We start from the raw sequence: 23,116 nt of genomic DNA on the forward strand, positions 1-23,116 counted from the left end.
AACTGAAATCCTTACTGTGTCTGCATCTATTATCAAACCTCATCAACATCCAAGTGGAATAATAATTCCCCCCCCCCCCCCCCCCCCCCCCCCCACTGATTACATACATGTATCTTTACCATAGAAATGCCACATTTCACATTTAATAGTTGAACATCAGTTGGCCTACTTGTTTTATGCTTCACTTCTCTAAAATGTTTGGCACATTTAGTTCTTGGCCCACCAACCATGCATGCCACAAATCAACTCTGCGCAAGTTAACATTGGTTAAAGTCCCACGTAGGTTAGTGCAATAGAACAAAGTTTTGAAATCAAAGCTACCCAAGTAATGCTTATAAAGTCAAAGATTTCCCCAACATTGAAGTACTATAGTATTCTGAGGGTTAAATCATTGTTTTAGTAAGCTATTTACCATTAGTTCTAATGGGAAAGTTTATTCTTCTAAAAAGTATGGTTTCTTCAGTATTTTAATATTCATAAATAATAGATTTTACATACATTTTACTTAAATGCATTTTAGAAAAGAAAATCCTTGAGTAGGGCTCATTCAGTTGAACTGTTTAAAGTTGTAAATGCCCATTGTAAACCAGTATGCAGGTTAATCTGAGTAGACATATTAATATGTATTTAGTAATAAACTGTTGTTCCACAAACACACACACACACAGGCCTGTATTTATCCGGATATTTGATTTTATGACAAACTGAAATTGATAAATGTCATAACTACCATTAATAAATGGTCACTGCTCTCCAGTGGTTGCGATGCAAAACTACAGGCCCATCTATTTTTAACATTTTATTGTGAGAGGACTCAGCAGAACCTAAAATATGAGATTGTGTCTTTCTTTATGTCTGATTGAGTCGATGTAATTATTGTAGGCCTATTAACCAACTATAACGCAGCTTCTAGATTCATTGAGTTTAATTTGCCACACAGCTATGCTATATTTGCACGGATACATACTCTACTCATCTTTCGGTGAACACGTACAAAATAAAACTTTCAAAATAGTCTGAGTTGTAGTTGCTCACCGTGACTACTAGAGGGCAATGAATGCACTCATGTCACCCAGGGGAACCATCTACAAACATCAAGGTAGACAAGGCATGCTAATATTTCCGGGTAAGGTACAACTTAAAGATACAGCTTACATTGAAAGGTGCTGACGTGCGTGTGACTATGCATGTGTAACGTCATTTGGGGGTGTTGAAGCGAGGATCATTAAGTGAGGGTGACTGTGATTTGTGTGCGTGTAGTTTTCTTTGGAGCCTATGCTTCTTAATGAACACCTCCACCGCTGGGGGGCGATAGTGAACCCTAACCGCCCTCATATCAGTAGAAGAAGAAAGCCGGAAGTAATAGCTCGTGCGCATGGCGCTTTTTGGGAAATTATTTATCTTTTGAATACGCACCCAACTTTTATCTCGTTTCTATAATAATCTTTGCAGACTGCACTATAACAGAATACAGGTGAGTTGTTTTTGTAGCCTTTAAGTTATACTTTAGTTCCGTAAACTAAGCTGTAAGCTCTCTTTAGCTGAACGTAACTGAAACGTCGCCTCCAACTCATTCATTTCTGTACTTGTTAGCTGGCTAGCATGCTAGTTTGTGACTCGCTACAAACATTGCAAACATGAGGAAATTGTTAATTTGTAACAATCGAAAACTTCTCACTTAAGACATATTTTAGTATCAGTTTTGCCGACGGAAAGCATCTGAAAGCTTGATGAATAGCTGTCCTGGTGCATGTTATGCTACATGCTAAGTTAGCATTGGTTTAATGGTAACTTACGGTAACGTTATGTTTAAGCAAGCTGGTTATGAAGTCATCACCGGCCTTTGGAAAACAAGCGAAACCTAATTCACAATGCTAATTTGTATCACTGAGATGAACATGACTGTTATTGGTGCATATTTAATCACACAGCAACATAGACATTAAATAACATTTCATTATTTATTCGTAATACGAATTTAGACACTTCTAGTTGTATCCTGTTGTATCGTCTCTCCACAGTAGAGACTGATAGTATGGCGGTTTAATCAGCGATTTTGTCCCAGAGAAAATGTTGTCATTGTCTTTTGGCATTGGATCTAATTCGTATATTGTCTTTACCAAATGAGCGAAACCATATACTATTATTTAACCCATGACCACTCTTTCAGTTCTCTACAAGATGGAGGCTGATCTGTATGACGAGTTTGGAAACTACATCGGTCCAGAGCTGGACTCAGATGACGATGAAGATGATCTGGATGCAGAGGACAGAGATGTTGACGAGGTACTCTGAAACATTTCAATAAACCGTCAACTTGGTGGTACTTGTATTTATTTTTGTATCCGGTATGTGCTCACATGTCATGGTAATTACTCTCTCCTGCAGGGTGATGATGATGATGAAGATGAGCCTGCTGATGCTGATGAGGATGTCCCCGGTATGGAGGTGGTCCTGCATGAGGACAAGAAGTACTATCCTACAGCAGAGGAGGTTTATGGGCCCGAAGTGGAAACTATTGTCCAAGAGGAAGACACACAACCTCTCACAGGTTAGATACAAAGAACAGTGTAGCCTGTATGAGCAGATTCACAATAACGGACACGGTATTTAGTTACTTAATCCAAATGCTCTCACATATTTGTAAAGGTGTGTGATGGATGCTAATACGTTTTATTCTTCACTCCAGAGCCCATCATCAAGCCTGTGAAGAACAAGCGGTTCACCCTGATGGAGCAGGAGTTACCTGCCACTGTTTATGATATGGAGTAAGTCATCTTCATGAATATGCACATAGTGTTGGTTTCTTTTTCTTCCTCCCAATAAAGTCTGAAGATGCAAATGTACACCCAGACAATTACTGGTACGACAGCGCTCGACTCAATCATTTACACATGTTTACTGTGTGTCTTTCGAGCTCTGATATCCCTCTTCTGTCTTAGATTCCTTGCAGATCTGATGGATGGTCCTGAGCTAATCCGTAACGTCACCCTGTGTGGTCATCTTCACCACGGCAAGGTTAGTCTGCCTTATGGCTGTGGCTGGCTTCTTGTTTCTCTTTTAGCTTTTTATTTTTATGCTCAGCACGTTGCTTAAAAGAAAACGTGTCACTTTTAAAGCTGGTTCGCATGTATCTCACATTGTTCGAGACGAATAACACCAAGAGCAAAAATACAAGTATAGCGAAAATACTGGATTGGATATTTGGAATTACTTTTTAGCATTAAACATTTAAATTTTTGGGTCTGGCAGGGATTCTTGTTTGCCTGGCAGCTCGCCAGGCCTGTACAATAATTGAGAATCACTGCATGGCTCTTCTGTGGCAATTTGCCAACGAGGACATGTGCTCTTAAGATGAAAAATGTATGCGGATATGAGCGTTTCGGAGCATATGCAAATAACATGGCTGCTCTTTGGACTCATCTGTGCCTCCATAGGGAACTAATGAATTTGTTTTTTCTGTTCAGACCTGTTTCGTGGACTGCCTGATTGAACAGACGCACCCAGAAATCAGGAAGAGAGACGATGTGGATGTGAGTGTCGACTGTAATAAACACGTCTTGTGAAATTATTAAACTTATATTCTGCATAATACAGCAGAACTAACATGACTTTTGAATTTTTCAGCTCCGATACACAGACATCCTCTTCACAGAACAGGAGGTGAGTGGTTTTGTTGAATTGTAGCATAATAATAACTATTCATTGTTTCCTAAAATATATTGGGTTACCACATATTGGAATTGCAAATTTGGAAATATGATCCACAAAGGAATGGTTTCATTTGACAACTTCACTAAAGCGTGGAGGTTGCAGGACCATGTTGCCAGAAATCATTTATAAATATGCTTAACGGCGATATAATTATGTTTCCTTGTGCTTTCCCCATAGAGAGGCGTGGGTATCAAGAGCGCCCCTGTCACAATGGTCCTGCCCGACTCCAGAGGAAAATCCTACCTCTTCAACATCATGGACACACCAGGTATAGCGCACGGCTGGATGCGGCGTTTACTGAATGCGCGTTTGGTGGTTTGTTTTTGGTGTATCGTAGCAGAAAGTGATGTCAAACCTTGTGTCTCCCTCTAAGGCCACGTGAACTTCTCTGACGAGGTCACTTCTAGCATCCGGCTCTCAGACGGCATAGTCCTCTTCATAGATGCAGCAGAAGGAGTGAGTCGATACATTCTTTCTCTTTGCACGTTTGTCAAACTGCCTTAAAATCTTCTTCAACGGGACATTTGCTGAATAATTTCAACAGCAGCTGCACTTTGTCAATCGCACGGTGTAGTTTAAACGGCGGGTTTGTGCAGCTTTACTGATGATTCTCTGTGACCAATCGGTGGTCTACAGTACTTTAACTCTGCCTTGTGTAATGAACTGGACTGGACTGCTCGGTGGAAACGTGCCATTAGACCTTTATGTATCTCTGCACAGGTGATGCTGAACACAGAGCGCCTGATCAAGCATGCCGTTCAGGAGCGTATGGCCATCACCATCTGCATCAACAAGGTGGACCGGCTCATTGGGGAGCTCAAACTGCCTCCCACAGATGCTTATTATAAACTTCGCCACATCGTGGATGAGGTCAATGGTTTGCTCAGGTAATACTGAAAACCCATAACGTGCACACAGTGTTTCAGAGAGCGTGAATGGCTTCATGAGATGTAGTGCTACATATTGGTGGGACAACATGAGACACTTCATGGTCATTTCTCCTTGTCCTCAGCACTTACTCCACAGATGAGAACCTGGTGGTGTCTCCTCTCCTTGGAAACGTGTGCTTTGCCAGCTCTCAGTACAGTGTCTGTTTCACTCTGGGGTCCTTTGCAAAGATCTACTCGGACACCTATGGTAAGGCTGTTCTGCATAAACCGGCTCTGGCACGTCCTTTTTCTTATCTCATGCCTGCTGCAGTTAGTGAGGTATTAACGTTTCATCTCTTTGTGTTCACAGGTGACATCAACTATAATGAGTTTGCCAAGAGGCTTTGGGGAGACATTTATTTCAACCCCAAAACGTGAGTAACTAATTTGGACATGAACAGAATGCTAATATTTATTGCTAAGCGATCCTCTTTTGACACATTCTTATATCTGCCATCTTCTCTTTTTTTTGTTCAGTCGCAAGTTCACAAAGAAAGCTCCCAGCAGTAACTCTCAGCGCAGCTTTGTGGAATTTGTTCTGGAGCCTCTCTACAAGATCCTCTCACAGGTTAACACATGGCTAACACATTTTTGTGTGACAAAGCGAAACAATTAACACAATACGTTCAGCTTAGACCTCGGTGTGTCGTCCTCACCCAAATCCTCTTTGTGTCTAGGTGGTTGGGGATGTGGACACGTCTCTCCCCAGAGTTCTGGATGAACTGGGGATCCACCTTACTAAAGAGGAACTGAAGCTGAACATCAGACCCCTGCTGAGGCTCGTCTGTAACCGCTTCTTTGGAGAGTTCACTGGTAAGGCTTCATTTGTTTGTATCTATCTATAGTATTATCATTTTTAATCTGAAGATGAACGACCATGATTCGGTGAACATGTTAAGTCGAGCATGGATCTCTTCTCTCCAGGCTTTGTGGACATGTGTGTACATCACATCCCCTCACCACAGGAGGGTGCTCGGAGCAAGATCGAGCACACCTACGCTGGAGGTCTGGACTCGGACCTTGGGGAGGCCATGGTAGAGTGCGACCCTGATGTGAGTATGAAGGAAGCAGAGCAGGAATCTCCTGTTTATCGGCTGGTGAGAAGCAGATATGCCAATTAACCGCAAACTGCTGCAATCTGTTTCTAGTCATTCCAGTTGCTCGTACAGATTAGGGCCAACAGGCTGTTTTTAATTGGCTTGAAATGAACAGGCTTGTAAATAAGCCCATTTAAGACCACACCAGACATTGATCACCATTTTCCCAAGTTCCATTAAAAGTCTTACTGCCTTTAGCCAAAGCCCTCTTATGTGTTTTTAGGAAGGAATGTCACATTCCAGCAGTAAGACTCTCCTGCCCTATTTTCTATCTCTAGTTTATCCCTCGTTCCTGCTCACCTCATGCCTCTCTTCCTCAGGGTCCTTTGATGTGCCACACCACTAAGATGTACAGCACCGAGGATGGGGTTCAGTTCCATGCGTTTGGCAGAGTGCTGAGCGGGACCATACAGGCCGGTCAGCCTGTCAAGGTTTTAGGAGAGAACTACACGCTTGAAGATGAGGAGGACTCCCAGGTCTGCACCGTGGGCCGTCTCTGGATTTCAGTTGCCAGGTACGCTGCAGGGGTTTCCTGAATAGAGTATAATATTAATATGCTTTATGACAAGGGTATTCAATTAATATTCTGTGAGGTCCAGTTTGAGAGAATTTCCCCGTGCAAAGGTCCGAAACATCAACAATAACGTCTAACCTGAGCTGTGATTTAGTGTAGTGAAGTAGCCAACAGTTGTATTAACGTCTGCGTCAACACCTGACAATTCAATTAAATAATATCTAAATGATATTTATTGTCAGATTTCAAATTGAACTGGATGAATTAAAAAAAATCATACTTTAATAATGAACTAATGAACACTAAATGTGTCTCTTTTTATTGTTGTCCTGCAGCTTTAAATTCATTTAATTCGGGTATGAATAAAATGTCAGTCAAAAAATGCCACAATATTGTATACTTATCTTCTAAAAAGAGAAATGTGTGTGCAGGGACTTAATCCGTGGTTATTAAATCACTCGTTTCAGCTCTATCCTCTCTGTTTACATCATTGTTGGACAGTGAATCACTGTGTTAGGATTCTGATCATATTGGGCTCTTTGTGCTTTGTCTCGTAGTGGCGCTTCACATCGACTCCTTTAATAATCGCCACGGTCTCTTTTTTTGAACTAGTTGTGGGAATAATAAACGTATAGGAGTCTGTCCATTCCTGGGTAAAGACTCTGGTCTCTCTGTCCACATTTCTTTTTATCGAGAGCGTCATGTGAAATAACTTCTCTTACTCACATACTTTTTCCCACCGTTGGGTCTCTCTCCCCGTCTCTCCCGTGAGTGTGAATGTCTCACTCGAGTCTAGGGCTGATATCGGAATACAAATATGTGATTGGCCGAGTAGCATTACCGAAGATGGTTTACAACGCATATGATTGGTTGGAGTGCTTCCTGAACTGCTGAACAAGTGTAGTATGAGCTAGAAAAGTTGCACCAGTTCAAATAAAAACACTCATACAATGTCCTAATTCTCCAGACATGATAAATGGAGTCTCATTTGAGAGGTGCAGGCTGGGAATATTGTCTGGTGTATTATGTCATTTTATCACAAAGAAATACAGTGTGTTTTCCTGAGGAAATAAATATAAATATCATATCCACATTGAATAATACTGTGCCGTCCACATTTCTAGATACCAAATTGAAGTGAACCGAGTTCCTGCCGGCAACTGGGTTCTAATCGAAGGCTGCGACCAGCCGATCGTCAAGACGGCAACGATCACGGAGCCCAGAGGGAACGAAGAGGTGAGACTAAAGCTAGAAATGCCTCTGAGAACATTTAAAGCAACCTCCGAGAGGAACGGCACAGTTGACATTTTATTTTTACTTTCTCTGACAGGCTCAGATTTTCAGACCGCTGAAGTTCAACACAGCGTCGGTTATAAAGATCGCAGTGGAGCCCGTCAACCCATCGGAGCTACCGAAAATGTTGGACGGACTGAGGAAGGTGAACAAGAGCTATCCGTCTCTCACCACAAAGGTACGTCGCCACACAAGTACAGTCGTGGGTCCAGTACTTATACAGTTAGACATTTAACCAGCGTGGTAGCCTCTTGAAATGGTATATACAACTATAATTGTGTTACTTAATTGCTTAAATTGTAATTGGCCGTATGTGGCTGTCTTTGTCTTTCAGGTGGAGGAATCTGGAGAGCATGTTATCTTGGGGACAGGAGAGCTCTACCTGGACTGTGTCATGCACGACCTGCGCAAGATGTACTCTGAGATCGACATTAAAGTAATTCTTCTCACTGCTTCCAAAAATCAGCCGTAGCTTGAAGGTGCTGCACGAGAGTGTAACCGCGCTCCTCTGTGTCCGCAGGTTGCTGACCCCGTCGTGACTTTCTGTGAAACGGTTGTAGAGACGTCATCACTCAAGTGCTTCGCTGAAACACCGAACAAAAAGTGCGTATCAATTACAAGAAAACATACTTTGATCAATTATTTATCACTCAAAACTTCCAGCTCTGACACGTTCCTCTTGTAAAGCTTCTCATAGACTCTTAGCTGTTGTATTTCTTAGTTTGGAGTTCACTTTGTGCACAGTTTGGAGTCGCTGTCAGTTAGTCCTTCCCTGTGGCCGAGTGTCCCCCGGACCCACAGTGAGTGATTGACAGCCGTGTGATGTGATTGACAGGAATAAGATCACCATGATTGCTGAGCCCTTGGAGAAGGGGCTGGCTGAGGACATCGAGAACGAAGTGGTGCAGATCACGTGGAACAGGTGAGATGTAGCAGATATCGCCTTCACACTCGCACACGGGGAACTTGTGATCTCTTAATTAATTGAAATGACTTAATGTGCCTTTCATGTTGGATGTGTAGATTTCCCTCTGATATTGCAGTAGCCTTATTCATTTCTCCATATATCAGAGCCACTCTGGCCGATCATTAGTTTTCATTATGTCCTCGGTTAGCCAGGGATAAAGGAGCCAGCATGATGATTGGCTCTTTAATTAAATGCTGTTATTGAAGAAGGTAGAGAGATATAGAAATGCCAACGGCTGAAATAATCCTTTTAAGTAGAGCAGTTGTGGATTTGTGGGTAATATTCCTAAATCCATAGTTGTCTTGCTACTTGATGACCGTGCTTTAAATCTGTTTAGTGTGACTTTTTCATTTATTTTTAAATTTCATTTTGGTCTTTAGACGTTTTGAAAACTTGCAGAACATCGTGAAAATAATTATGTATTTCTGCTTCACTGTGTCAGTTCGAAAGGACACTGTGACATTAGAAACTGAGTGTAATAAATGCTAAATATCAATGACACTATAGATGTGTATAGAATACTTTATTTAAAAATGTAAATCGATCTCCAGAAAAGCATTTCTGTATGTGATTATTTAGGGGAAGGACGAGCACTTCTGTACATTGTGACAAGTGTTCTCATAAAACCCCTCCGTGTATATTGATCACATGTCTCTCAGTAATTGAATCACTCACTGAAAGCATGATTGAATTTCCCCCGTGACATGACGAATGTGCGCGAGTGCGTGGCTTCCTGTCAGTCCTCGGCTCATCTGTTAGGCCATCTGGACACAGCGGTGCCCGCGTGGAGTAGCAATGCCAAAGGAGTGACATACTTCACACGCCATTAAACTGAACCTCGGTTCTACTCCTCCTCTTCCATTAACCCCTCTGCCGCCCCCCCCCCCTCCCCGCGATCAACCAATCTCCTTAATGTTCCCGTTGACACAACGTGCAGACCTCCTTTCAACCAGTGGCTGCTCTGTTTCCTCATGGCAGGAAGAAGCTGGGAGAGTTTTTCCAGACAAAGTACGACTGGGATCTGCTGGCTGCCAGGTCCATCTGGGCCTTCGGACCGGACACCACGGGACCAAACATCCTTGTAGATGACACACTGCCCTCTGAGGTGAGTTTAGTACCAACCAGGCGGGCCAATCACAGCTGAATAGTGCTCTTTGTCTGGAGAAAGTTTCCTATTTGAATGCTGGTCACTGCTGTATTGTGCTTACTTCAGCTGTGTAGAGCAGTAGCAGCTATTTTCTTTTTGGAATATGTTTTTAATCCCAGAGTCCAACAAATGTTTGGCAGTTTTACTTAACAAAAACCTAAAATTAAAATAGTTTCTTATTAAAAAGGTAAATTCTAATCTAGAGCCTCACACTTCTTTCAATCTACAACTTGGATGAAAAAAGTTTGCCAAAAGTGAATTCCTAAACAGTGAGAAAGTGAGAGTCTGGACTTTCTTTACATCTGTTAATCGGGGAAACGACCACACAAAGCTACATACGTTTGAAATCAGAGAACAGCGTTTCTTTCCTGCTCCTGATGTCGTCTTCTTTTCCTGTGCAGGTGGACAAGGCGCTGCTCGGCTCCGTCAAAGACAGCATCGTTCAGGGCTTCCAGTGGGGCACCAGAGAGGGGCCTCTGTGTGACGAGCGTGAGTTCTCGCCTCTTTATTTTTTACCCCTGAACAAATAAACATTTTCTTTCTCTGTACTGCCATTAGTGCTGGAATTTCCTCTTAGCCTGAATGTCTACATCTCAGAGTTGAGCATTGTGCGAAGGCAAAATCAATTTTTCCTCATGAGTGTTCTGCCACCATAACTCTGTCTTTCTGCTGCCCTCAGCCATCAGGAATGTCAAGTTTAAGATCCTTGATGCAGTCATTGCTCAGGAGCCCCTCCACAGAGGGGGGGGCCAGGTCATCCCCACAGCCAGGAGAGTGGTGTACTCTGCTTTCCTCATGGTGAGATCATCCTCCCTAAGCCTATTCCTCTCCTTATCTGCCATTAACTCCCCTTGCCTTCATTTTTATCTTTACTTTCTGTAATGTTCCATTATCGTGATTACAGTTTGGATTTAGCTGACTGCGTTTCTTTTCTTTTTTTTTTTTAATTGTACTGCAATGCCTTTCATCTTTCACAATTTTGGCATCTCTCCTCTTTGGCTCTTTCACAGCTCTTATGATAAATGAATGGCTGTTTTGTAGCTGTACATGAACTAGCCATACATTTTCATACATCTTCTTGCCCTTGTCCTCTCTTTAATGTATTAATGTATGCTTTGTGTTGCAGGCCACTCCGAGGTTGATGGAGCCCTATTACTTTGTGGAGGTTCAGGCTCCAGCTGATTGTGTATCTGCTGTCTATACAGTGCTGGCTCGAAGAAGGTTGGTTTACTCTCAATATCTGCATTGATAATATTCCGTAGTATTGAAATACAGGGGTTTGAGTTTTTAAACGTGTGGTCCTGTGTTTGTCATCTAACAGGGGTCATGTCACCCAGGATGCACCTATTCCAGGGTCTCCTCTCTACACCATAAAGGCTTTCATCCCCGCCATCGACTCCTTCGGCTTTGAGACAGACCTACGCACACATACACAGGGACAGGCCTTCGCCCTGTCTGTCTTCCACCACTGGCAGGTAAACACACCAGCTTTCCTCCCAAATGAACTGAATATAAAATGGCAAAACGTGACTTAATGCACGTTTCCACCCACTAGCGTTATGCACATAATAGAAGTTGGGCACATTGAGATAAATAGTGGTAACGGTGCTAATTCTCCAGTTGGGTGCCATTAAACCCTGTGTACATTATTATTGATCATCTGGCTGTGAAGAGATTTCTCTCCAACGCTGTTTCAATGGACGTGATGGAGATTTTACTGGCCAACTCTGATGTGCGAATTTATTTGTATTTATTTATTTATTGATATTTTCGGATCGTTTTTTCATAGAAAGTATAATAAACAAGATTACATTGGAACACATCATGATTTAACTTCGCTTGATACTAATTTTTACTGAATAGAGCTTGAACGCATCACGAGTAAATGCAATCCTATAACAAACGCGATTTTTAAATTTGGTATCTTTCTGTCACGAGCACCAACTCTCACATACACACAACTGTGGCAGCTTGTGCAGCACAGTGTCAAACTTTGTGCACATGTCTGCCACTCCTGCTAAATTGCTTTTGATGTGGAGTGTTGAGTCATTAAGTTTTAAGTACAGTGTAACCGTCTCTGTGTGCAATATCTGACATGTGTTTGTGTCTGCACTCTGCAGAGCTGTGTCAGTGAAAATTAACTCCACTTAGGGAGGATTAATAGCAAAGGCATTCATCTGGAAGAAACGTTTCCTCAGTGCAAATATTTAATGTTTTCTCCCCCTTGAGGTGAAAATCCAAGTGTTAGACGAGACATGAATTATTTATTTACATGCTTGTACAAACAAAAATGAAAACCATTGTTGACATTTTTGTAGTACCAAAGATTGGTGAAGCTTGTATGACCATGTTTTACAGTACTGTTGGCCCTGAGCAGAATATTGACCTTTCAGTACAAATCATGACAATTGTTTTTAATAAACTTAATATGAAGCAAAGCCGTTACTAAATTAGATTTCCCCCTCTTGGATTATTCCTGAAATTCAGTCAGCTAAAAGAACGTTCTACTTTGACTTCCTGTCACGCGTGATGATTTATGTCCATATCGCCTCGTCCTGCGTTGTTAGTGCTGAACAGAAAATACAAGTTTCCCGACAAGACACCCCTTGGGTCCAATACCAATCACCTGACCAATTTGCTTTCTAAAGGGCAGCTACAGAGTATGAACCTGATGTACTCAACACTGTGAATCGTCTCCTCTGCTCTGGGCTTTCAACACACATTATTCCTGTTGGCACATATTGATTAAACTGCCCTAGAAAATAGGAATAACATGGGAGTCCCTAAACTGTGTTGTTTGCCCCATTAAACTCAAAAAGGCTGTGTGTGCCTCCCTCATTAGTTTGATTATGCACTGCCAGTATTGGCATGCAAACAGCACAGTGTTGAGTTACTGTTAGCAGCTCTCTCCCATCTGTTGATTGGGCTTCAGCCACTCCATTGATTTATTCCCCCCCCCTGTTTAATCTGTCCCTGAGGCTGGGAACGTCTTATGTAGTCCACTCAACGTTTTCCAGATTCGGCGTCCCTTCTCTTCCTTCGCGCTTTGTTTTCAGGGGGAATGTATCGTATATCCATGACAATGAGATCACGTTGTACGCTCCTTTTTAAGAAAATGGATTTAGTGAATCATTTTAAAAGCCCGTGAACACGTCTTCTCACTAAACCTGCTGGTGCCGCATTGGTCACAAGCTGAAGCAGTGACTTCACGTTGCTTCTCCATCATGTTGATGGACGCACTCCTGACTCTGCAACAATAGGACAGACTTGCAACTGAATCAGATATTTAGTGAAAGGTCAGAGCTACTATTAGAAGTGTCCACTCAGTTTGTTGTACGTTTCATGTCGTCAGATTTAGCTATTTCTTCTCTCTGGCTTAACTACATTTAATATTTCCTTTCAGATCGTCCCCGGTGACCCCCTGGACAAGAGTATTGTGATCCGGCCTCTTGAGCCTCAACCTGCCCCGCACCTGGCCAGAGAGTTCATGATCAAGACCCGAAGGCGCAAGGTGAGCCTTTTGTCTCCCGGTTTATCACTTCACAGCTGTTGGTGTATTCCCTTGGCTGACCTCGTGTGTGTTTATGCTTCAGGGTCTGAGTGAGGATGTGAGCATCAGCAAGTTCTTCGATGATCCTATGTTGTTGGAGCTGGCCAAACAGGACGTGGTGCTAAACTACCCGATGTGAGACTGCAAACCAGAAGTGCAACACCAAAACCTCCACTCGTCACTCGACAGCAAATCCTGCATTTTATCAATATTCAATCTAACTGCGATAATGCAGAACGCATAGAGGGATTTGATAGATTCAGGTTGCACAGTGGTTATTCTGGATCTCAAAAGACTCCACTGCAGTTATTAGCTTATCCGTACCAACCAACCGTTTTAAAAGATGTGTAACAATGTGAGATCACCTGGATCGATTCAGGTGATCTTTCCTTTTTGAAAACGACTGTCAAAACATTGCAGAGGTTTGTCGTCTTCTTTTCTTGTATTTTTATTTTGTATTTGTACAAATTATCATTGTTTTTGTAGAATACGATGACTTGGAAGTGTTTTTTTAAAGAAACTGGATGTCATTGGTCTGGTGTATTTCTGAATAAAAGAAGTTTGTAATTCAAAGAAATGCGTTTCATTGTTCTGCACTTTGTTCGTCAATGAAAGAACCCACATCCTCACAGTGATGCAACTTTAGAGGGCTTGTGTATTTGAGATATAGAGGGAGTTTGAAATTGTCTGATGGGAAGTTTGAGTGATGTGTCTGGGACGCTATGTGGGCGTTGACTGATGGAGGCCGACGGAGAGGAACCAAAGGTTAGGGTCACATGGCCAGATAACAGAAAAAAGAAGGAAGGCTGCAGCAAGGTTTGCTCATTGTAAAAGGCTTTCTCTCATTGAGGTTAGAGATGTTCTAACCATACCCCAGTAGAATGATTGTAGAGTAGTTAACCAAGAAATCCACATATTTGAGTTTTGGAGGAAAATAACCACAAAAAGAATAAATGTGAAACTGATCTTCAATGACTAATGAACTACCATTCCAATTAAGGCAGTAGGCTGAAAAGTAGTATTGATCAAACCTACTAAAAATAAATTTAAAAAAAAGACTGAGCCTAGACATTGACAATAAAAGGACGGGAAAAAGAATACTGTTAATATCAACCTGTTTAGTATATTTAATACTGATAATTAACAACCAGTTTAATTTGAACTCAAACTCTTAACGAACATGATGGATGTTTGTTGTGGTGTTTCGGATACTTTATGCAAAGATACATTCATCAAACGGACCAGGTATGAAGTGGACTGGTAGCTGGAGAGGTGCCAGTCTAGAAAATATCAAAATTCATTTCCCCAAGAGGACAAATACATTTGTTATTAGTATCAACCACAATGGGCCTCGAGTGTTTAAGGGATGCTTCATCCAAAGATTTCCAGCTGACGACAGCCTCTGAGCTTTGTGAAAGATGAAACTGACAACCTTTCAAGCCCACAGGTGATGTGCATTTCATCTTCAAAACGTAGTATATGTTGAGTGGATAATCACTCTGAAGAGCAGCGTTTAACTACACTTCATGATGGATGGACGTGTGAGTCTCGTCACGCCTTCAGAAGACTGCGGTGTCTGAACGGCTCAGTCCTTCATCCGTCACCACTGACAATCTTCCCAACAGTCCTGGAGGTGATGGACATGGGGAAGGTAAGACCAGGGACAGGAAGAGTCAAAAAGGGCCTGAGCGGCTTTGACATTTGGACTGAATGTCAATCCTGTCCAATGAGAAAAGGGATTTTTTTTTTTCCAGCAGATGGTGATGGGGGGGGGGGGGGATACTGTGCCCTTTACAACTGCTGAGGGGAAGGAGAAATGAAGAGATTGAGGAATTTGCTGTAAACATGAACCCAAAATTAGGAAGCGCTAAATACAACGATGACACTTTATACTCATCAAGGTATCCGCATGCAGATGCTTTCAGGGTTTGTACTCTCTCACCTCTGTCCAGAAGGCATCTGCAGGCATCAACTCTGCACATGTGCACTCAGACGACATGGTTCCATCACTCCTCCCCTGCGCTGGCGTGAAGCCGGGATCGTGCCTCGCCCTGGGCGGTGAGACGGATGGCAGCAGTCCTTGCCGGTCTGAACACAAGGCCCCGGAGCGCTTGTTACAATCTGTGGTCCCTGTGCTAATTATAGACGAGAGCAAGACTCTGCCTAGGTATAGGGCCGGCTAGGGGCACCCTTCTCCTGCGAGTGAGGCCTTTTCTTTTTTCCTTTCCACCTCCATCTGCTCTCAACCGCCTCATCAGTCACCTTATCCTGCAATGCATCCGTCCTCTTATTTTACCTCTTCTTCTTCTTGCCTTCCCTCTCTGCACCTGCACACCTCTGTCAGGCGTCTGTGACTCAATCACACTTGTCTCTTCCTGCTTACATCACGCACAGACCTTTTCCCTTCAGAACATCCAGCCCAAAGTAGGAAGCTACAGGCATGGAGGGTCCAGTCAGGCAATTTTATTCTGACAATCTGCTGATAAAGAAGTAGTAGCTTTTTGTTGTGCCCGTTGTCTCATAATGTTTACAAGGCTGGGTCAAGTGAGCAGTCATTTGCAAAAACCTGGTCAAGCCAGCTGCTGTTTGGGATTTTTAGAAAGAGACACGTCAATAATTATTCACAATATATTACACAACATATATCAAATAAGTAGATTAAAAAGGAAAATAAGCTCCAAAGTCATTGAAAATATTGTCATATTTTGAGGTTTGTTGAAACTTTCAATATGACCCTGAACATGTCAAATGTGTAGTTATTTTACTGTGCAGTTTGAGAAAATTAAGAAAAGCCATCTCAAATTACATTATAACATACGTATATCATACGATATCTTTCCTTTGGAGGCCATTTTGTACGTGAATGTACCTACGACCATTTTAAACCACTTGACTTTACCATTGTGGAGAAAGGTAAAGTTGGCTCCAATGATAAAATGCATTGATCTGATAAAAAAAAACTTAAGAGCTTTGCTGAAAATTCCATTGGATTCATAGTAAACGTGACCTAATCTATCTCGATTCATATTTCACTGTACAACCGTGCAGCAATATGCAGTTAATAGCACTTCTACTGGTTGGGGGAGGTATATTATAACTTTTATTGTGACCGACTATAGTATGACATTCATAAGCCATTCTATTATTATGACCCTGTATGACATACTATATTATTACTTTTTATATGACAGACTATCCTCTGACTTGCTTTATGATACTTTTATGGCATACAATACTATGATTTTGTACGTGACAATTTTATGGCCTGCTATTCTAGGACTAATTTAAAACACTTTTTATGACATACTATGTATGGCATAATATAAAATGTATATTATATTTTATGACTTCTTACTATACTATTCTTTTTTTTCTCCGACATTATACACAATTTTTTTATGACTTTTTGGACATACTGAACTATGACTATTTTATGACTTTTGTTTTTTGTATAGCATGTCGAAAAAAGCAAAAAAAAAACGTATAGTATGACCAAAAAAGCTAAACTTTTTTCGACCTGCTATAATATTACTTTATGACTTTTCCCTTCATACAATCTATATTTTGACTTTATGACTTTTTTTCGAATTACCATATTACTACTAGTAGTTCTTTCGACACGTCATACAATGACTATTTTCAACACGCTATACTCTGACTTTTTAACATCATTCAATGCTACGACTATAATATTTTTCGTCATACTATACTATATCTATTTTTATGACACTACATGTACTGTCTGAATTTTTCAGGACATTTTTTGACACTATTGTTTAACTTTTTCATGACGTACTATGACATTTTAATTTGGCATATATTACCCTGCGTTTTATTATGACATACTATATTATGACTCGTATGGCATTCCTTATGACAAACTATAATATTCATATATATATAAAATATATTATTTTGTATGACATTAATTTGCATACTGTAGTATTACATTTTTATGGTGCACTATACTCTGACTTTTGGTACCATACTGCAGTATGACATTTTCATGCCATATTGTACGATGGAATTTTTATAACTTTTAATTGCATACTATACCAAGAGTATTTGTGACATACTACAGTATGACATTCATACGACAAAATATACTACATTATTTTCTATGGAATATTATATCATTTTTTATAACACTTTTTGAAGGCATATCACTTTGATTTTAATGCCATACGATAACTTTTATCTCATTTTTGTCGAGGACTTTTTCCTGACCTTGTTTATGTCATACTAAAGTATGACATTTTTAATGTTTGATATTCTATACTATGACTTTTTTATGTCATACTATACTATAGTATGACTTCTTTATAACATACAGTACTATGGCATTTTTTCTTCCAACATGCTATAATTTATACATTTTTAAATACATAGTGACATAAACATGGAAGACAGACATAAATACAGACATTTACATAAAGGAGTTACGGTTGCGTAGGTAATACAATTATAATAGTGCGGGAGTATAGATTACAATTAGATTGTGTCACGTATTGTGGGTGTTTGTGTGTGTGTGCATGTTTATATAAGATGCAACAGTATACGTCTGAGTAGTCTATGAGATGTGTGGCAGAAAGACAAATGATGTAGTGGAATTGTTGCAGTTGTAATAAATAAAGATATGCTTCTATAGCAATATCCTAATAATATTAAGAACAACAATATAATGACATGTTATCATATAATGAAAACTAAGGGAGTGTATTTACACGGTGCTGGATTGGAATTAAAAATTGTAATGACTTTCCACCAGGCTGTCAGAGTTGTGGAGATTGTGGTATTTTAAAGCAGGCATGTTGTTTGATGGTTGTGTTGAGGAACGGTAAATCTGCGAGTGAGAGGTTATTATAGCTGTTCCAGGTCTATCCATGGGGTATGGTGGTTGGTTAGATGAATCCATTTAGAAAGGTGTTCTATTTGATTTGCCAGGTCGTAGAAAAGGAAGTTCGAAGCGTCTAGTCCGCCAAGGGATTTGCTTTTCAGTAGAAATGCGTGATGATAGAGTCGATGGATTCAAACCGTTCATCTGTTGGTATGATAGGCAGCATTGAAAAGAAGTAAATGTGGGCGAGTATTTAAATTTTTATAGTTGCAATTCATCCAATAAGTGAGGGAGGTAATCATCCAGTGACGGAGGTCATTTTCTACATTATTTAATAATGTAGTATGAAACAACTCTGACAGCCTGGGGGAAACTATCAATATCTAATATTACCAGTGCAAAATGGGAGTGATGATTTCTGTTCTGCAGAGTCCCTGGTATCTTCTGAAAGTGGGAGAATGGTGAACATACTGTATTGTGAAATTCTGAATGACATTCTTTACGGCAAAATATACTCTTTTTTTTGGACATAATTTATGCTTATGGCATTGTTTAATATGCTAGTTTTAATGATATTTTTTTATTGTATACTATACCAATACATTTTTTAATGACTTTATTATTTATTTTTCATGACATTCTGTACTACGACATCATCATGACATTTTTTGTGACTAAATAAAATAATGACAGTGCTGTTGGCTGTTGTTTATTGTACATATTTCATATGACAATATTTAAAGTGGTCGATGAATATACAAATATTGGCATCCAGTTATGTAACCGAATAAATAATGTAATTTTTAGTAATGTTATTACCAAATGGTAGAGCAGGGTCGTTCTTCAATCAGAGGATCGGCGGTTCAACCCCTGGCTCCACTAGTCCATGTTGAAGTGTCCTTGGGCAAGACACTTAACCCCAAAATTGCTCCTGCAGGCTGTTCCTACGGTGTGTGAATGGGTATGAAGGATTAAATAGTCCTGATGGGCAGGATGCACCTTGCATGGTAGCCCCTGCCATCACTGTATAAATGGGTGTGAATGGGTGAATGACGACATGTAGTGAGCGCTTTGAGGGGTTGGAAGAATTGAAAAGCGTTATACAAGTACAGTTCATTTACAATTGAACAAGAACCATGTCTCTAAATTTGCGTCTTAATGCATTTTTACTCAATTTACAAATGTGCCCTTTCCAAACCCTGTCCTGAATACATCTTCAGTTCCTCCATATACCAAAGAGCATCATACATATATGTTCTGACATCTCCCTCTTGAATAGTCAAATGCAGCTTATCCCGCAGAAACACAGGAGGGCGCCATCAGTGTCCAGCAGGTCAGTGACAATTTGAGGTCCGTCAAGGTCGGAGCTGCACTCAAAACAAACCGCAAGCACGTGACAGTGTGACTCCTGCAGCCTAGGGCCCCTGAAGGACCCACAATAGTGAATCACTGAAGAGTTTAGAGGATCCAAAAGTCAATCCATATCAGAGTTTAGCTGCACAGACTGATTGAGACTGCACATGGACGGACGCCTGAGGGGGTTGCAGAATGGGCGGAGGAATGGAGAAATTTATGAGCAAACAATCAAGCTGCAAACTCGAAGCAACTAGCTGTTTCAATTTGCCAAATGAGCCATACGTGTTCCCTTTCTTTAGGGTTCTTGAGTACATGATTTGTTACTTTCGTTCCACTGCACTGTAACGTATGACTATATGCTTTGTGTTCCGCAACAGATACAAAAATATTAATCCTACATTTTAAATACTATCCACCTATTAGTCAATGATGATAATACAATTATTCCATAGCAGTTAGAAATCCCATTAAGGATGATTATGCAACAATAAACTGTAACACAGACAAAAAAGGCTTCAATATGAATACTGAGAATGTAAATATAAGATTACTACAAAACCATAGTAATCAAATAGTATATAAATATTATTTAATAAATAATTTTAAACTGTAATAAGGGCATATCAGGAATACTCTGTAATAGCAATATTAGCTACAAACACCATGGAAAGGTTGTGTTTAAAAAAAAATGTGGCTTGCCCTTTTTATTTTTGCCAGATGTTAGTGGACCCACGATGTGTGACCTGTCGGGGGCGCGCACTGTCAAAGACGCGTGCTTGCAACATCCGGCTTCACTGCTCCCCTTGAAAGAAGGGTCGCCAAGCTTTCCGTCAGAGAATCCAGCTGTCACTCACAGAGACCCCATCGAGCCAGCGTCAGGCTGTGTGGTGCACTCGTCGGAAAGCCCGGTCAAGATAAATACAAGACAAAGACACCGCTGGATGTGGGTGGACCTCCAGCTATCAACAGATCGGCAACTCCACTGTCCACTCCTCCTGCGGAGAGGAAAAAGATGAGGGATCCGAAAGACAATACCGGAGCCAACTGGCACATGTGAGCGATATTTAGTACCGAATTCTCGAGCTTGTCACGGAGATATGGACAAACTAGCTCTCACGATTTTGTTGTAATTAGCCGATGCAAATGCTCCTGGCAGCGGCGTAGGTTCAGCCCCTGCCAAAATGACCAGACTATTGTTTAGCATCGATGTGACGGAACGGGCCCGCAGGAATTTTGGCACCGGTTTTACGCAGCAGACCACATAGTTTAAACGACGTACCTCGACCGAAGACAGAATAGTGAGGCTGCTATGGACAAAGAATGCTTACACGTAGTGACGCTATGAGATAAAAAAAAAAAAAAGACATCTGTGAAAAACGCGTGCTGGTTCCTCCCGAGAAGTGAAGCAGATCATCAACGGTGGGATTCAAGTTTGGACCTCATCAAGTCCAAAACGACCCTCCCCTCCCCTCCAAAAAAAAAGGATCATCTTACATATTAAAGCATCTTCACAGACTCGCATAGCGGTAAGATCTTGTCTTTTAATTCCCAATATTGTAATGATTTCCATCTTTGTTCTTAATGTGCTAATTTGTAACCCAACGGAACCCCTGGTGAGAGTGAATGTTGGGGGTCATGGGCGCACGATTGGGCACGATAACGCACAGACGACGGCTGCATCTTTGGGATTCATTTTTGTTTGAATTTGCACTGGATTTGCTTTGGTTTTATGCAAGTGTAGCACGTTGGCCAGGGCCAAGCTGTGAGCAACAAGAGAGCAACTTCTCCATACAAACGTGCTTTTGTGAAGCTGGCGTGAACGGCGCGTAGAAGCTGCTAATTTGGAGTCCATATGCTGCCCACCAGTTTCAAATCAAATGCAACGTTACCCTTAAAAATCGATGCTAATCATATAGACTGAACAACCATCTCTCATACTCTTTTGTTCTCAAATCATTTCAGCATGAACATGGTGTAGATGGGCGGTGCAGGGATTCACCTCGGGATTCGGTTAAATCCCGAGGGGGCTGTTCAAATTAGTGGAAGTACATGCAGACTTTATAATGACGTTATTGGCAAACTCTTGAGATTCATTAATGATGAATATATTTCACGAGTGTAGAAAAGCTTTGCCAACAATGCGTTTTTATTTGTGTGGTGATTTGTAGTAACAGTGTTGTCTTTTACTATGCAGAGTCACATTATCAAACGCTACATAGGCTGAATTCTTTAAAATACGATGACAAAAATGCTGATCACAGCAGCAGAGCTTATTAAATGGTAAAGGTTTTATGCTCACAGAATAACTTAAACTAAATATTTACCAAAATAACAATACATTTCTAACAATAACCATTCCAGGTCACGACATTGCCCAATTAAACATACAATTATTTGCAACTAAAAACACTCAGGATTTGACTTATCCGTGATGGTGCCGTTACCCATGGTTACCCAAGCTCTAAAAAACATTTTACCTCCATTACAGCAGAATGTGCCAACAATGGCTTTGACAGCCCCACACATAACCGCTGATTCAGTGATTATCTCATCATATTTTAAGTCAGTATGTCAAAAGAAACACTCCCACCAGTCAGAGGGGTTAACCTGGTCAGCAAGCGGCATTATTCATAATGATGAGAAGCCGTTTTATTGTGCTGGATGCCTTTGAAATATGCCACATTGGTTCCTGTGTGGAGCATTTGTCAACGCCACAGCAGCAGTGGCTCAAATATGAGCCACCATAATGAGTTTCTCCCCTGTGCTTCAGAAAACCCTCGCTATAATGTTAAGTCATATGGGTTTGGGATATTGCCAACTAAAAGCTGAGTGCTAGTGAATGGTGCTTGCTTTCTATGTAACATTTGGATGGATGCTATGCATTTATTCAGAATTTATTTTTTGGTAAGCTGCCAGTAGAAGCATACCTCCATTTGCCCTCCATCTAGTAAGTGCAGTTTGGCATTTCACAGCCTCGCATATAGATTTAAATACCATTTTCTATATGTGAAACTATTTCTGCAGGGCAGTCTGTCTCTGTCGCCCGATACCTCTCCCACCTTGTTACCCCTGCATCCCCCCAAATACCATTATTTCACTCCCTGTGGATTGAAGGAGGAACTGGTACCCATATGGGAGAAGGGGGAGTCGACCCCTGTGCACTCCAGCACTGAGAGAGAGAGAAAGAGAAAGAGAGATGAGGAGCAGATTCTGTGTGGCAGCAATGAAATGACCCATCACTTCAGTTAGTATCATGACCAATGTGCTGCTGTCCCCTTTTCACTTAAAATATACCGCATTTTCTGTATTATTACAGTCTTGGAAAGAAACACTATTGCTACCGAAAAAACCATGACTTGGCACATATAAGCAATGAATTGTGCATGGACGCTTATTAAATGATCAGAAGACGTCCTAGAAAAGTCTGAGAAATGTAGCGTCTTAGCTGGCTGGTAAATTGATTTTAAACACATCCAATAGTATATGTATAACAAAAAAATGTTGCAACTGTGTTTCTTCAAAAAGGAGATAATCCAAGCAAAGGCACCCCAAAATGTCTTTTTTATGAGTTGTGAATGCAGCAAATGAGTGTCTTGACTTACAAATTGCATTGTGAAAGTATGACATTTAGACCATACACAAAAGTAAGTTAAAGTATATTTTACTATTAGATATTATATATTTTAAATTTTCATTACTGATGCATTCAGTA

The 23,116-nt window shown here is 40.9% G+C and overlaps 1 protein-coding gene across 1 annotated transcript; it reads left to right on the forward strand.

Moving 5' to 3' along the window:
* The first annotated feature begins 1,352 nt into the window (after positions 1 to 1,352).
* Positions 1,353 to 13,777, forward strand: eftud2 (elongation factor Tu GTP binding domain containing 2). Its single transcript, XM_079177948.1, has 28 exons — positions 1,353 to 1,474; positions 2,171 to 2,286; positions 2,389 to 2,551; positions 2,690 to 2,768; positions 2,943 to 3,018; positions 3,468 to 3,533; positions 3,628 to 3,663; positions 3,892 to 3,982; positions 4,088 to 4,170; positions 4,435 to 4,601; positions 4,727 to 4,851; positions 4,954 to 5,017; positions 5,121 to 5,211; positions 5,321 to 5,456; positions 5,568 to 5,695; positions 6,061 to 6,254; positions 7,379 to 7,490; positions 7,585 to 7,725; positions 7,882 to 7,983; positions 8,068 to 8,150; positions 8,383 to 8,469; positions 9,493 to 9,619; positions 10,063 to 10,150; positions 10,341 to 10,459; positions 10,788 to 10,882; positions 10,983 to 11,136; positions 13,065 to 13,172; positions 13,255 to 13,777. The coding sequence occupies exons 2-28, from the start codon at positions 2,182 to 2,184 to the stop codon at positions 13,348 to 13,350; spliced, it is 2,916 nt and encodes a 971-aa protein (XP_079034074.1). The 5' UTR covers positions 1,353 to 1,474; positions 2,171 to 2,181; the 3' UTR covers positions 13,351 to 13,777.
* The last annotated feature ends 9,339 nt before the right edge of the window (positions 13,778 to 23,116 follow it).

This window comes from Pholis gunnellus, assembly GCF_910591455.1.
Source record: "Pholis gunnellus genome assembly, chromosome: 17".
NCBI lineage: Eukaryota > Metazoa > Chordata > Actinopteri > Perciformes > Pholidae > Pholis > Pholis gunnellus.

What these genes read in the sequence shown, in the direction of transcription:
- eftud2 (XM_079177948.1), top strand. Translation starts at nt 2,182, where the DNA reads ATGGAGGCTGATCTGTATGACGAGTTTGGAAACTACATCGGTCCAGAG. An exon ending in CAACATCATGGACACACCAG is followed by an intron (nt 3,983 to 4,087) that starts GTATAGCGCACG and finishes TCTCCCTCTAAG; the next exon opens with GCCACGTGAACTTCTCTGAC. An exon ending in ACAGTGCTGGCTCGAAGAAG is followed by an intron (nt 10,883 to 10,982) that starts GTTGGTTTACTC and finishes GTCATCTAACAG; the next exon opens with GGGTCATGTCACCCAGGATG.